The sequence below is a fragment of the Rhipicephalus sanguineus genome, chromosome 1, assembly GCF_013339695.2.
Source record: "Rhipicephalus sanguineus isolate Rsan-2018 chromosome 1, BIME_Rsan_1.4, whole genome shotgun sequence".
Lineage (NCBI taxonomy): Eukaryota > Metazoa > Arthropoda > Arachnida > Ixodida > Ixodidae > Rhipicephalus > Rhipicephalus sanguineus.
Window position 1 is genome coordinate 223,998,830 of NC_051176.1, and position 16,297 is coordinate 224,015,126.

Sequence of the window (16,297 nt, forward strand, 5' to 3'; positions counted from 1 at the left end):
CGCCCTTTGTTCCTCCTAGTCAGCAGTTGTAGAGTAGGCCCACTCAGGCTGCAAGCACAGGGTGCTTCAGTGCAGCATTGTGGCGGGGCTCTGAGTTTACTTTTTTTGCCTCAGTGCTTTAAAGCGACACTTCAAAATGTGTGTGTGAATAGCTTCCCCTACAATGGTGTCAAAAAACACCAATGCTGATTCTATGAGAGAAAGAGGAAGAGAAACAAAAAAAGAGGCCGTTCTGTAAAAGAGAAAAAAGCATGCCCCATGGATATATATGTGGGGATGTGGGGCATATGATTCAGATCTAAACAACTGACACACACATGACTATAGATGATGAACATCTGGAGAATACCTATGTGAATACTTGTCAGCAGGAATTTTTTTTTATATGCAATGGACATCTTTTAATGAATGTTCAAGTGTTTAAATGTTTACTGATGCATATACAATTCATATACAACTACGTGCAAACATTGTGAATTAACATTCTGTCCTGGTCAAGAAAAAATAAAGTATGAAAGGTGAAACTCGGCATCAAATTTTTAAGCAAGAGAAAGATGCATACTGTCTTCGTGACTATTAGAAGATTTAAGCAGAAGCTTATAGAGCCTTTCACTTAGGTATCAACAACATTTGTGACTCACTTTAGAACTCCTCGTGACAGCTCCAATCTCGGAGTAGAGGTCAGTGGTGTCTGGGTGCTTTTCCATGACCATATGGCACAAATGATGCAACAATGAGTGCTTGTGAACAGTGTCTTTCACTTCAGGAACCTTGGCCAGGTAGTCAATCTGAAAGCCCTTCACCTGAAATAAGCATAATTCAGTTTATTCTGAAACGGTGTGAAGCAACTCAATAGGTTATTAGTCTATTCCAGAACATACAGAGTTCCCTCAGAGCAGATATATGACTAGTACAAACGTAATGTAGCCTGATTCCTGAACTTTGAAGTTGGAGAAACATTAATCCATAAAATAAAATACAATTCAAGAAGTGCACTAGCACTTGAAATGTTCTAAAACAATACAAACATGAACAATACCACCAATAATAATAATAATGATGATGATGATAACAACAATAACAATTTGTAAGAGAAAAGTTGGGCACATGGTATAAATGTGCTAAAGGGTCACCATAGCATTGATAAATATAGTGATGACAATTTATGTTATTACTATCCCAACTTTCTTACATCATATAAACAGCAATGATTTGAAAAACTATACTATCTTCAAAACTGCAGTGGTCTAAAATTTTATTTCTCATTTAAAGGGATACTGCACAAAAATATGAAAAAATGATGAAATCATCGAAATTATACTCTGAAGGTGAGACTGCTCCGATAAACAGTGCTTATTTGCCATATTTTTACATAGATGGCATGGCATGGCATGGCATGGCAAGAACTTTATGGCTATATGTTTGGAGCACTGTGGGCATGTGGTGGCTGCACGCCAACACACGCAGAGCTGCGCATCGACAGCCGTGATGTCAAGCATGCCAGCGGCAGAAGTAGCAGCAGCAGAGATGGGCAGCCGGTGCATGCTTTCCACTATTTCCCTTTCTCCACCTCTCCTTTCCATCCCACTCTCCCCTTACACAAAGGCACTGAGATTGGTTCTAGGGACTGTAGTACAGGTTCATACTCTTGAAGCAGAGTGGTATAAGATGCAGGCAATGGCTGGAAATGTCGACGGGTAAGCAATTATGCAGGTAGCATGGTTGGCACACCAGTTTCTGCCGTGTTAAGCGTCACCTCTTCTAGTGTATGGCTGCATGGCTGCTAGACTTGGCAGTTTGTTTTGTGAAAAATACATTAAATTCATATGTTCTGCTAGTCAACCAATTTCAGCACCCAAGCCTTCAATTAAGCTAAAACTCTAGGCGTCAAAAGTTTCATTCAGTATCCTTTTTGATGACGATTTTCAAAATCGTGTGATACACCATTTGAAAATGTGATGTATGCGAGAGGCCAAGTTTCCTAATACTTCGACTTTTACAATCAAAACTGTGCAAAATGCTACGAAAATGACAAATGTGACAAAATATTTTTAAAAAAGCTTTAAGCTACACAAGAGATGGCCATACGATTAGTCTGACGTATCTTCTTTGTTGGGGTAAGAAAAGAATGGCAATGCTTTTTGAACTAGTTATTAAAAATTCAGTGACAATTACGATACTCCACAATTCAAAATTTGAGCACAGCAGTCTTGGTAATATAGTAATAATTGTTGGTATTTTATATCCCAAAACCACGATATGATTATGAGGGACACCATAGTGGAGGGCCCCGGAAATTTCGACCATCTGGTGTTCTTTAACGTGCACCTAAATCTAGGTACGTGGGCCTTGAGCATTTCGCCTCAATCGAAATGCGGCCGCTGCGGCTGGAATTCGATCCCTCGACCAGGAAGTCAGTAGTCGAGCACCATAACCAATGGATTACCGTGGCGGGTAGCAATCCTGGCGTTTTGATCTTGCAGTATACGAGACAAAAAATTTGAGCGAGATGTAAATGCACGTCTTGGAGGCGGCAATGACCTGCTTCAGCATCGTGAATGGCAGGGTCCTTTCCGCAGCAATGCTTAGCTACTGCTTTGCTGGCGCAAACCTCTGAATTCTAGTGTCGGCGTCGCTGAGCCTCTGCTCGGGCAGCTCGTCTATTGCAGATGAAGCCACTGCTGTTAAATGCTGCTGCATTCATTTTCCACTACACTCTGCATTCCCTCTCTTTCTTCCTCCCCTGTGCCATTGTTCACTAGGTCACACCAATGATGTGAAATGCACGAACAAGCGCACAAGATCTGATAAAAAAAAAGTGCACGCTATTGCATTATTATGTACTATAATATACTACGTAATACTGCTCTCTTAATGTGCAAGTTATACTGCAGTTTATTTCTGTTTGGAATTTTCCTATAAGAAAGGCATTCATGAAATTGCAAGAAACATTTCACTCTCTCCACACAACGATTTTTTAGCATTGTACTTACCTCCGCACCATTCAGAAAATTTCCTATTGATAACAATGTGGCCAGTATAACCCTAAATGTCTTGTTCGTTTCAATTTCTTCCATTGCTTGCTTTAAGTCCATTAGTGGCTCGGCAACTTCCTGCAAGATGTCATTATTACAATGGCTTATGCAACCTCTACTGCGTAGAACAAGTGAAAAGGTTTGATCTAATTGATAAACAGCATGTATCAGCACGACATAATCACTGCATTTTGCAGCTGTACACAAGGAAAACTATTCCTATGAAATGTTGAGCACATGGTAGTTTCTGTATGGCTGCTCTATGCTTCCTCAACCATGCATGATCAATGGCATCACTCTAGTGCACTAATGCTCTAATAAATTGATCAGCATCATTATTCCTTAGATCCTCAAAAGCTCAAAGAGGAATAAACCATAATATAACATGAGCAATTAAAGAAACAAAGAACAAGAACTCAAGAAACAAAACAGTGCTACACGCGCAACTGAAGAAGGAAGACAAAGTATGTACTATCGGCGTCAAATGAAACCCGAACAGCAGCAAGCATTTCCATTGGTATAGTGCGCACTGCCCAAATATCACCACAGACAGGTGCACATATGTGAAGTGCTGCCAAACCGGATGTGCGCGCTTGTCAATAGTGATGACTGGAGGGCACGCACTATATCAATGCGAATGCTTGCCGCTGTTCGGTTTTCATTTGATGCCCACAGTACAAGTAGTATATCGAACAGATGAAGCACTACGAACATTCAAGATCACTTGACCAACTTTAAAAAACATCACAGTGTTGCATTAGCACTAATAAACAATACATCATTGTGTAGCATATTTGCTGTATTGAATAGAACAAAAACAAAAAGACAGAAAGTTACTGCCATTAACAGCGCTTAATTCAAGTGGCCAGATTGTCAGCCTGAGTTTCCACTGCTCACTATGAGCCAGCTAGAATGTGAATTAGAAACTTAGCGAACCTATAAATAGCAAATAAGGCCAACTAACCCGCTCCATTACATCATAATCCAAGCGGAAAGCCCAAAGTCTGAGACGAGCTTCAAGTTCGCTAATGGAAGCAAGCGTCAGTAAGAATTGTTCTGCATTGCCAAGGGGAACATCAGGGTTTGCCATTTGTGCTTCCATGATTTTGTTCTTTTCGTCTTCTCCTGGCATCATTGTCGTCAATATTTTCTGGAAAAATAAAAACAATAAGGAGCCTCTTAGAAAACGTGAATAGTACCACTTGCATTATTCCAGCACAAGTCATGCTCAATCCTACCTCGAAGTAAACACACAAGCTGTGTAGCTGATATGGTATAAGCACATGTGTGGCCATGAGAAGAGCCATTATAAGAAATAAATGACTTTACCAGTGCAACCTCTATTATGCAGCTCTACCAAATTTGCCTGTCAACAAGGTGTGCTGCTACCACCCCTAAGGCTAGGGCACACACTTTTTAACAGCATTTAGCAGACACACAGTGCCAATTCCTCCTTGTGTGCCTGCACCATGCTATTCATAAGAATCTACAGCAAACTATAGCAACATGTGTCTAGCAACAATTTCACTTTTACACACATGTACACAGATGGCCAATGAAGTGGAAGCAGGGACAAATGCTGCCATAGCTCAACTAATAAATCAATGTTAGTGATGTATGGAGGTCATAAGTTCAGTTTCCAGTGGCAGCAAGTGGTCTTATTTTCCACTTATTCTCTTTCTGTTGAATGGAAATATGAATGCAGAGGTTTACTCTATTACAAGCCATTTTAATGAAGCAAATTTAGTTCAGTTTCCCTCTGCTTCCATAGCCTCAGTGCATGTTGGCAGAATTTTGCATCCACAGAACACTATGAAAAGCATGGTACACAAGAAAGCACGAACTAGGAATCTTTCAAAGCAATTGATCGGCCTGTTAAAGAAGTATACATTTGAAAGCACAACTTTGAAAGTTCCGTTAATTCTGTACCCACCTCAATGCCTTCTTTGTTCATAATGGTGCTGTCCATCTTTAGGATAGCTGTTTTGATTGTTCTTGGAGGTGGAAGCTTGGTCATACCAATGTTAATGGCATTGGAGCGTTTCGCATCAAGGACTATTACCTCATTCTTCTTCCCTTCTTGGTTTTTCTGTAACCGCCACAGCATATTGCATTGAACAAGGTAAAAAAAAAAAGGTTGTAAATTTGAAACCACACTTTTTTAGGTTACTATAGGAATGTTGAGAACTGACGTAAGAAAGACAGAATGAAAATTAGGTATCCATTAAGTTCATTCCTGAGCAAAACTTACAGATTTCAGCACAGAACCTTGCCATGTTAAAGAAAACACTGGCCTGTGTTTAAGAGGCCTCTAACCAACTTTGGGCATTGCAAACAAACTAGTGTGGTGTGGCGCGTAGACCACGCTAGTGGCGATCATGTCTGCAAAATATGAAACAGCTGCAGGGTGTAAAAACAGTCGAAATATGAAACAGAAGGCAGCATGCCCTCTTTTTTAAAAAGGAGTTGCACCTCAAGCAAGTGTGAACAAAAACAGATCCGCGACACAACAGGTACTGCCTAGAATTTACTGATTGCAGTCAAATACAGAGTGTGCACTGCCACTAATGGAAATGTCCCACAAAGCAAAATCGGAATGAGATAATGTATGCATGTCAATACAATCACACGAAGCTATATAGGATTGTAGCACAGATAGCTATAGAATTTAATTGAAGATATTTTTCTTTACCACACATGAACTTCTATCACGTAAAGTGTAATGTTACAAAATGACTGCAATTGAGGTAATAGATTGTTTCTGTAGTTCTTTATTCATCTCATGAATTGACCAAAATGGTATTGGTTCATCATACATCTTTTGTGCTCACAGCATCCAGCCAGGTTACATCATTTGATATGGTGAGGCAGGAAAATGGTGGTACAGACAAATGCCAATAAATATTGGGATAAAGTGTCATGGCGATTCCCTCCCGGCTTGTAAAATTGGTTCTTCGCCACAAGAAGCCTTGCTCAGAGCCTTTTAAGTAAGAGCTTTGCATCAACTTCAAAAAAAGGGTGATTACAGCAAGGCAGTCACAGCCCCACTTGCAGACCACATTAGACCTTGTCACTCCTCTTTTCACTATAAAACAGAGCAAGTAAGTTTTTGTGCACTCATGTGCTCAGTTACTCTTTCCTTGGTCTGCCAATATTATATAAGGTGCTACATTCTGTGGCATCAGAAGCTGGGAACACAATGACCATCAAGCTGTCTGCAGAAAGCACACTGACGCAGACGACTACCACCCCACCCCAGCCCAATCAATCACAGTGTGTGAGGCCCCATCCCCAAAGTAACTAATGTATTCTCTTTGACGCTTATATGTACATATTCCTACATACGTACGTATACATTTACCCACATATGTACGTATTCAGCAATTCCAGTGACTGGCACAAATACTTCTACACATTCTCCAGCTGATGCACCAAGCATGTGATTGTTTTGTGTTAGCCAGCCCTCATATGCTATGCATGATGACAAATTGTGAATTCAGAATGTCATTCAGATTATGCACCAGCAAGAGGATTATTTTGCGCTCAAGGGTGTGTGGTTATGCTTGCAAAACTGGCTTTGCCCAGAAGAAATAGAGAGAAAAAAAAATAGCGGCAGCAGGAGATGTAATCCTGCTCGATTGATCCTGGTGACATGCAAGGCAGCAGAGAAGACAAAGAACAAAGCTAGTCACAGTTCTTACCTCCTGAACAGAGCACAGATTTCCATTGCAGGTCATCAGCCCAAGCAGCAGCAAGTGTGTTGCAAGGAGAGACGCCTTGTGTTAGCAGGCATGCATACCCCGCAAGAATGAAACCACAGCCCAAACCTAAGCCTTGAAAGTCCAAACACTTGAGTACTTTAGTAATAAAGAGCGAGAGAGGACAGTAATAAAGCAAATGGCACGTATTACATAATGAGCAAGCTTTGTAAAGCTCTCCTATTGAGAAAACAGAGAGGAAAAACAGGAGTTGCTTATTTCAATTCAACAATGATGTGTTTACATAATGATGGTACTGCTTATCGTGGCTGCATTGTTAAAAGTGTTCTAATTATTGACTTAACTACTACAAATAGAGATGTGAGTTTGCTATGCCTGTAAAGCACATTTTAACTTAAGCCTTCATCAAACAAAAGCCATTAAATATAAGCAAGTAGATTATATTTAATGCTATATTACTGATGACTACAGGCCAATTTTACGTGTGCCTGTATTAGTAAAGGCTGCATAGGTTATTCAGAACAAACAAGGTAAACATGTTGAAGCCTGTGATCCACTAATATAGGTGGCTTTTTCATGTTTTCAATTTTTAAAGTCATTTAGAGGATATAAAATTGCAACAGGTTAAACTGCTTATGTCAAGCAAAAAGCTGAGACTAATCTCTCCTTAAAAGCCTTAAAACGTCTTTATATCTTGCAGACAACAAGTAAAATATGTGAGCATCATAAATGAATTTATCATATTGCATTTGTTTATCCACAATCATTACTCACAACTAGGTTCACAAGAGCAGGAAGCATTAACGTTGCCAGAGACAGGCTCATACAAAGCGCCTCCGGTATTACTGCAAATTCTGCACAGAAACTTTTCACAAGCCCTCAGCTATTCATTTATCAGAATTTTAAATAATGAAATTCAAACTATTTCTGTGCAGGTGGAGGAGGAAAACCTTCATCAGTGGTTTCACAAAAGCACATTTTCTTTCATTTCTCAAGATACCATATAAGTAGCACAGCTAATTAGGCTAGTTGGTACTTGTTCATTTTGACAGGATAAGGCATGCACACAAATATGGACACTAGCAGAAAGCGCCTGTGTTGTTTGCGTCTTTCTACTAGTGTCCGTATTTGTGTGCGCGCCTTATCCTGTCAAAATAACACATAAGCTTTCTGTTACACGATACAGTAAATAGGTATCCAGTTTGTACACATGCAACTGCATAAGCTCAAAATGGTTCCCACATGATCAGGTCACCAGCAAAGCTTCAGCAAGGCATTAATATGCAATAGAATAGATTGCTATGTAGACTAGCTGGCTCACCCTGTTCAGAACTTCCTTGGCCCTGCTCTCAAAGAGGTGTTCCAGCTTCTGCGTGTCAACATGCACCCTATTGAGTTCATCCCAGATGGTCTTCTTCTTAGCCATCTTTGACAGCATCGACTGGTCTACCTTCACTTCCTTCCAAAAAAGCTTCACCGTCTTTTTGCTCTTTGGTGGAAGGGCATTGAGAGCTTGCTGCTGCGCTTGCTGCTGCTGCTGCCGCTGTTGCAGCCATGATGGAGCAGCTGGGGCTGGTGGAGCAGCTTTCGGGGGCCCACCAAAGGAAGGACCCCCCATTGGTGGAGGTGGGGGTGGTGGCCCTCCCATGGGAGGAGGTGGCCCTCCCATTGGAGGTGGTGGTGGAGGAAGTCCCCCAGTGGGTGGTGGCGGTGGTGGTGGCTGGCCAGCACCACAGTTCATTGGTTGGAGCACATCTGTGTCATCATCATCCCTTAGGTCTGTGAAATCAAGATCATTGATGAGCAGAGGCCGCCTGATGGATCGCACTAACTGTTCCCACTGCACATCATTGTCAGCCTTCCACAGCAAGTCAGGAATTGAAGATGAGCTTGTCTGTGGAAGTAGTGATCGGAAGTCAGACCGTGAACGTGATGCTGCAAGCCCTTCCTTTGCTCGACTGACAGCACCAGCCGTGGAGATGTCTGTGGCTGGGCTGTCTGTTGTCCTTCCACTAATACGATCTTGAAGCTCTCGCAGACCATCTTTTTTCAGCTGCTGTGGTGGTCGAACTAACTCCTCCTCACGCGAATTTTCCTCTTCTTGGTTTTTTCCATACATCATGGACAGCATCCAAGATTTTTTGCCCGGGTCCCTTTGTGTTGGACTCATGTAGGGCTGTGGCGATTTGTTTGGGCAGGCATTGAAGGTCTTTGGTGGCTCCACATGCAGATTCGTAGGCCTCTGAAGTGGGGAGAAGTTAGGAGTTGCAGGTGACTGCTGTTGTTGCTGCTGCTGTTGTTGAGAAAGTTGTTGATTTTTTCTATTTTCATCTTCAATGCGGCTTTCAAAACGGGAGCGGGTGCGTTCAATGAAAGATGGCCCTGTAAAAAATATATTCACTTTTATAGGCAGCACAAAGACTCATCTTTCCTATAAATACACATATTTTAAAAGGAGCATATAGTGTTGAACTGGGGCAAAGAATAAAATCAAAATGCATATGTGGATATTTGGATAATACAACTTTAATATTAGCCTGCTTAGTTCTCAGAAGCAGCGTCATACCTCAAGGTCTCGTGTCTCCTACGTGCGCACCATGCGGAAAGTAAAACACCTATCTTTATTTCTGTACGATATGCAAAGGCAAACTGATTGTCCTATAGTACAGATGAATGTAGATATTCATGCGGGTACTAGTAGTTCATTTAGTATTGTCGAAGACGTATCGTCAAAATCATGATAACTTAGTTAGTACCCTATTTATAGCATGCTTGATATGTCTACACAAAAGTTTTTGCACGCAGGGTGGCATAAACAAAGAAATCTTCCTTAATTCCCTTGGCATCAGAAACAACTACCCACTTTCCAGTCACTCCACTCAGAAAATATTTTGCATATAATTAACACTGAAAAACAAGTTCAGCCCTGTATCACAAAATAGTTTTTTCTGGTGCTCAGCACTGTTGCTTGGTGGTGTGTCAAACTCATGAAAGTATTCTTCAGGACAGAAACTGAAGTTTATGGAGCACGTTATAAGCAATATATTGTTTATAACATGCAATATAGTCAAGCATGGCACACAAATGAGAAGGCGATGCGAAGAGGGCCTGTTAACCCTGACACATTCAACTCTTAAAAGCAAAACTTAGGTGTCTCCAAGTTTTCTGGCTACAATAAACTTTTATAGCACACTCACTGCAATAAGTGTATCAGTACATAATTATCTGGTGTATGAATAGTTTATAAGCGGCAAGTGCTCATGGATTTGTCAAAATAATGGCATACAACACACTAATGCCACAGGCAGTATCGAGGGCATTACAAAAATCTAAAACTAGTAAAGTAAGCTGGCATATCTGTGAAGCAGCTGACCCCTGCCATATTGGCAGCAAAATTGCACAACTTAACAGATGCTCATCAAACTCATATAGTAAAGAACCACATAGTTTGGCATGGATAGTAGCATAGGAAGTGTGCAAAAAGATGCATTAGGAAATACAGCAGGCTCTCAGTAAACAGGAATCTCTTAACAGAGTTGCCTGCGTAATGGAACAACTGCCTCTACATGATCGGTTTCATACTTGAATTCTGCACCCCTGCTCATCTCTCAGTAAATGAAACTCCTGTTAAACAGAACATATTTTCCTGGTCCCTTCAGGTTCTGTTTGATGAGATTCTACTGTGTACTTGATGCACACACCTTTCTGAGGCTGCTTTTCAGTGAAGTTTGTAGGTGGAGATGGGACTGGTGGTGACACAGTTGTCTGATGATCACGTCCATTTTCCTCTTGTTCTCTGATAAGACAACGATTACGAGCATCCCGCTCCCGCCGCCGTCTCAATGCAGGAGTAATGCCATTTACAACATCATCTACAACAGCACAAAGAGAAAAAAAGGCTCATCATGTAACCTGCCACTACAACAATATAACAATTTGTCCATAGACAACAATTTGTTCAGCACAATAATGACAAAAGAAATAAAAAATACAGAAGTCAGTCTGTTTTGAATTCCTTAAACATGGGCCCTTCGATCCACTCCCCTCCTTCCTTTGGGTCATTCTGAGCAGTTTGCATTACCGACCCCCTCACACTCTGCTTTTAGGGCCACTGTCAGACAGCCGATGGTACTTTGCAAGGTTACCTTTTTTATATGTGTGTATATACACATGTAAGTTGTTTGGCGATTCCTGAAATGTATTAGGACATAATTGTAGTTATGTAATGTTTCCTTGGCTATTGCTACATGCCGCACAAAAAACTTAAGGGGTGTCTTTCGTGGAAGCATGTTATCGATAGTAGCAAATGGAATAAATAAGTAGAGTGCAAGCTTTCCAACCCCGTCCTATGCATAAAATATACCAGAATAAGACCCAAAGCTGCAATTGGAGCAATTTCTAAAGCCCCACATTGCACGATAAAGTTTATCACTGGTGAAAGAAAACAAGCAATACAAGCAAAGCTACAGCCTGTGGCACCTCAACTGCCCCCTTCCCTCCCAAGATAATGATACTGAACTGTGTGTTATACTGCAAGTATGAAAAGGATATTGGACAACCTTTTTTTCTTTATCTTGTTAAATTAAAATATGGTGTCCACACAGTGCTGTTCAAAACAAATAGGTTTTTCGTAAATACATGCTACCTGATACATAAAGACAAACATCTGCAGACCGTAATCCTATATTGAGATAAATGTGTGAGCCACAGAAAAGTTGAACTTCTTTGCAGCTTGAAAACATGGCCCGATATTAAAAGTTTCAGTCAGTACAATTATATATGCAGTCTGCAATATAACATCCTAATTCTAAGCTGTGCCAATAAGTTCAAGACTCAAGAAAAAGTGAGTCTTTCAGCACAACTAACTTAAGTCTTTGGTAGCGCATGCTCACGTACGAGACATAGATTTACTTAATCTGAAATACAAGAAGTGATTATTCTCCTTTTATGGTAATGGTGCGCCCAAAAGGCTTCCTATGATGACTACTGCGTGCCAAACTCTCTAAGAATTTTCATTCTTAACCCACTTAGCAGTCCTTAAAGTTCTCGCATCACGCAGTGCATGCTTCTGAATGAAATGAACCAAAACTAGATTTGTGTTTATTCAGTAGAAGTCACAACAACAACTTCTGTTCATATTTGTTAGTTTGGTGACTAAATTTCACACTCAATTCACCTATTTCCGGGGTATCAACGTCATTGTGAGCGATTCCATTCTTTCCATGGTCAGGTGTTTTTACTGGTTCTTCATTTTGGTTCACATCCCTGCAAGCACCGAAAAATTATTCCGTAAAATACACATGGAAGTCTCTCAGAGCATAAGTAATACTGACTGAAACCCAAAACAAATAAGTCAAGCAAGTAGCATGTCACACATACAAGATGTAACACATACAGCATGTAACACATACATATAACCTTTGACAACACAATTCGCAAAAGATCTTCCGAATAAAGCTTTATCATTAAATAGAACTGATAATTAGATGAGGCAGTTTCACTAACATTATCTGAAAGCATGTTTTTGATGTGAAAATATTATATGCCCTATGAAGCGGAAAATCTGGCTAGTGTCCGGTGTCCATGCGGCGTTAACAGCAGATGGTAACAGAACATTCTGGACAATTGATGACATCATGCTTCAATGTCAATCAAAACTGACCTGGATGGCACCCAAAAAATTAACATTGCCAAATTCAAAAATTTAGTTGACCCCTGTTCAAAACCAACCTGGCCCTCTCGCAAACTGACTTGGCCCACCCCAAAAATTAACTTTGCCCAATCTGAAAATTGACATGACCCAGATTCAAAAACGACCATGCCTGCTTCCAAAATTGACTTAGCCCACACTCACAATTGACTTTGCCCATTTCGGAAACTGAGCTGACCTACCTTGAAAACTGAGCTGCCGCACCGCCAAAATTGAATTGGCCCACCCTTAAAATTGACTTTGCCCGATTCGAGCACATTACCAACAATTGACATGATTTGACATAGTTGCGTGACCAAGAACCATAAGTTTCAAGGTCCCATGACCAAGTTATATCATGTGACAATGTCACATGACATGGACATCAAAAGAGTATGGACATCGATATAGTCTATATGCACAGACATGCCGTATCCTCACTATCTGCACTATAATGCTCCATGTCTCTTTGTGTATTTCGTACTGCTTCATATTCAATGCATGTAAGGAGAATTAAATGCTTTTGCAACTTTTAACTCTATTGGTTCATTTCAACCTTATGGGTTCATTTAAACAACACTACGTATCGTTAGAAACTAGAACAATTTGCAATTCTACTAAGCAAAGCAAAGATTAAGTGCACAAGATGTTTATCATAACATATGAGATCACTGGTCAAGTAATCCTTCCTTCTTGTTTGCCATCAGCTGCCAGGCAATAAGTAGGCTGAGCATTCCCAGTAAACAGCTCTCTTTGACTTTGACTTTACATACTATGATGTAGCACAATGAAATAGTTTCCACTCTGGTTCCATTTTTTTCCCTTTAGTTTTAATGAAGGCCACTACAGTGCTTCTGCCAAACAAAACGCCAGTGTGCCTAAAAGGGGTGTTATAATTGCATTTATTCAATTTCAGATAAACTACATAGAGTACCCTTCGGCTAACCAGTACATAGGTTTCCGAATTAGGAGCAATAAACGCATCCTGCATGCTGCCCATTATTTCAGATTAAAATGTAATATTTAGCTGTACATACCGTCTCCTCCATTGTGGAAATGTGCTGGTTGCTTCAGGTGTCTTGGCAAGTGGTGAAGGCCGCTGCTTGAAAGGACTCGTGCTATTCGGCGCAAGGTTTCCCAGTGAGTGGCGCCGGCTTTTCCGCCTCTCATTTTCATCATTACTACTTGACTTGCGACTACGAGGAACTTGCCTGTGTTGGGGAGAAAAGAAAAGTTACAGGTAAAGAATGTCATATGGTACATACATCCTTACAAGGGCAGGAACTGCTAAGACAAAAACCAGTGCGGACATTAAACTCATCCACCCGGTTGTCATGGTTTCGTTAAATACTATTCACTGTGAGCTCCTTAATCAGGAATGAATGCTCGAGCCATAGGAAACTACCTTGTGACATCCTTTGCAGTTACCTCACAATGTAGTACTATTTTGACATAAAAGGTGCAAACAGATGCTATGTGTGCATCTGTATCTATTGAGGTGCACGCATTTTCCTGTTCAGAGCTGCAATGTGACTCTTCTGCAAATGGTGAGGAAATGCAAGAGTGCGTCTAACATAACACAGCATAACATATTGCAAGGGAATTAAGGGATACACCGGCCTTTTTTGACACTTCACACTTTGAGTTTTCCTAACAAAACCAATGATCTCAGTGCAACTAAAAATCTTCCTGTTGGCATAAAGAAAGAAAGAAAGAAAGAAAGAAAGAAAGAAAGAAAGAAAGAAAGAAAGAAAGAAAGAAAGAAAGAAATAGGTCTGTAAGAAACCATAGCACAATACATGTGACAGTTGCATGCTCGAAGTTGTAGACACCCACAAAATATGCTAAATAAACTTCATTGTGAGAATAGTTTAAAACAACAGAAACTTAATAAATTTAACTGGAGCACCATCAATTCACTCAATTTTCTATACCTAGTCAACTTTGAGAGAGGGATAAGAAAGGGAGGGTTAAAAGAACGCATTGCGAGTTCAGTGGAACACCATTAAAGTGTAGGTGGTGCGAAGCCAGGAAAGCATACCTAATAACAGCATCGGGCATGGCTTGCAAGAGCAAACTGAGAGTTGAAAAAGTTAAAGAAAGGGCATTTTTGCACTGAAAGCCAAGCTTGACTGATGTGCTTGCACATTAGTGGAGCTTAACTACAAAAGTTACGACAAATTCACATGAATCTGTACATGCAGCTATGAAATATGGTAGTCTAAAAAACATGACTTTAATATTGAGAAAGAGGCAGTGTGTTGAAAGTGTATCTATTACTGTATTGACAAGGAAGTAGCTGCCATTTCCACCAGGGGTGGTGCCAAGGGGGGGCACCGGGGGCTGGAGCCCCCCCGGAATTTCTGCCTGCAAGTCCTCTTCCCCCCTCGACCCCCAAAGAGCAAACATAGTCAAAACACAATGCATAAGTTGCCCACCCCTCTGCCTCCCTGAAGGGACTCACTTGTCGCGGATGTCCCCCCCCCCCCCCCCAGTAAAAAAATCCTGGCGCTGCCCCTAATTCCCACACACCCGTGTTTTGCTGGAAGCACAAGCAATGCTATAGCAGTCCACAGCTTCACTGTTAAAGCAAATTTTAGATAGAATAAAAGTAATGTCGCTTAAGCTACTCATGATATGCAAACAACAATGCACCCAATTTCTCAAGCCACTTGCTTACACTATGTGGTCATAATGTTACAGTCCTATAAACGAATAAAGCAACAAAAGGATGAAAAAAGAAGTGGATGAGTGAATCAGTAAGTCTGTCGTGTATTTTCTCTGGAGAAGTATCTCAGCTGTAGAACTAGATAAAAAATAATGACGACACTGCCAAGACTTACGATCATGCTTTGCGCAGATGCAGTAGCTACAGTTGTATGATGAAGACACAATTAAAAAAAAAATACTCATACACAGAGTATTAGGAAAACATAAGTAAACTAGATGGTCAAAATTAACCTGGAGACTGCTACTGTGGTTTTTCTAATAGCCACTCATTGTCTTGTAATATTAAACCACCATCCAGCAATAAACTATCTATCTATTATGCTTTGGGATGTCATTACACTAAAGGATTCTTCATCTCAGGTAATTCTGAGAACCTAAATAATAAACACCTTCAGTTTAAGCCTAGGTTCATTGCAGACGTAGGGTGTGAGCAGCATGCAGTTGGTGCAGAGTCCGAACAACAAGACATGTATGTGGTTGTTGTTTTCTTGTGCAGAAACTACACACCTTAGCCGAACATCAAGAGGCAGAGCTTTTCCATCTCCATCTCCATCTTCGTGCTTGAGAACAGCCTGTAAAGAAACATTAGGCCCACATTTATGCAGATTCTACACTATAAAATGAAGAAATTGACAGCTTTGTGCTTATTCAGCACTTGAAAAGGATGACAGTCAAGGGCTGAAATACACTATCAACTCAGTCTTGCTTTCTCAAAACTGCCATTCTTTTTGCAAGTATTAGATACAATGCATATTTCATAGCAACCTCTTAAAAACAGGAGCCGACTTGAAACATAAGAAAAAGAAAATATAACAATGCAACTGCAACCTGCCTATAACAGTTAAAATCCTTTATTTTATTGAACTGAAACTTAGGTGAATATTGTAACAAAAAGTAGCTTAATTAAAAAAGGCTCATGTGTGCCCAGCAAGTGTGAAAAAAACAAAAACAAAGCCAATAAATATAATATATAATTGATGAGGTTTAATGTCCCAAAAACAAAGCCATGGTGTTCATCAGAAAATGAGAGTCGAACGTTTATCCTAAAGCGTTGCTGCTTGGTATTTTCCTATATATATGCAATATCCTGTCCTGTTTTCCTATATTATATAAAATCCTGTCTT

The 16,297-nt window shown here is 40.5% G+C and overlaps 1 protein-coding gene across 2 annotated transcripts in view; it reads right to left on the reverse strand.

The window, feature by feature from the left end:
- Nucleotides 1–16,297, reverse strand: part of LOC119373178 (serine-rich adhesin for platelets) — a 207,557-nt gene that overhangs the window by 19,690 nt on the left and 171,570 nt on the right. The window contains exons 15-23 of one of the 2 annotated variants that reach the window (XM_037643189.2): nt 15,681–15,745; nt 13,481–13,654; nt 11,931–12,019; nt 10,456–10,626; nt 8,075–9,136; nt 4,969–5,126; nt 4,000–4,185; nt 2,994–3,113; nt 642–803 (exon numbers count right to left, since the gene is read on the reverse strand). In XM_037643189.2, coding sequence (XP_037499117.2) covers nt 642–803; nt 2,994–3,113; nt 4,000–4,185; nt 4,969–5,126; nt 8,075–9,136; nt 10,456–10,626; nt 11,931–12,019; nt 13,481–13,654; nt 15,681–15,745 — 2,187 coding nt within the window. The remainder of the gene's footprint in view (nt 1–641; nt 804–2,993; nt 3,114–3,999; nt 4,186–4,968; nt 5,127–8,074; nt 9,137–10,455; nt 10,627–11,930; nt 12,020–13,480; nt 13,655–15,680; nt 15,746–16,297) is intronic. The other variant, XM_049419791.1, reaches the window with a different exon arrangement.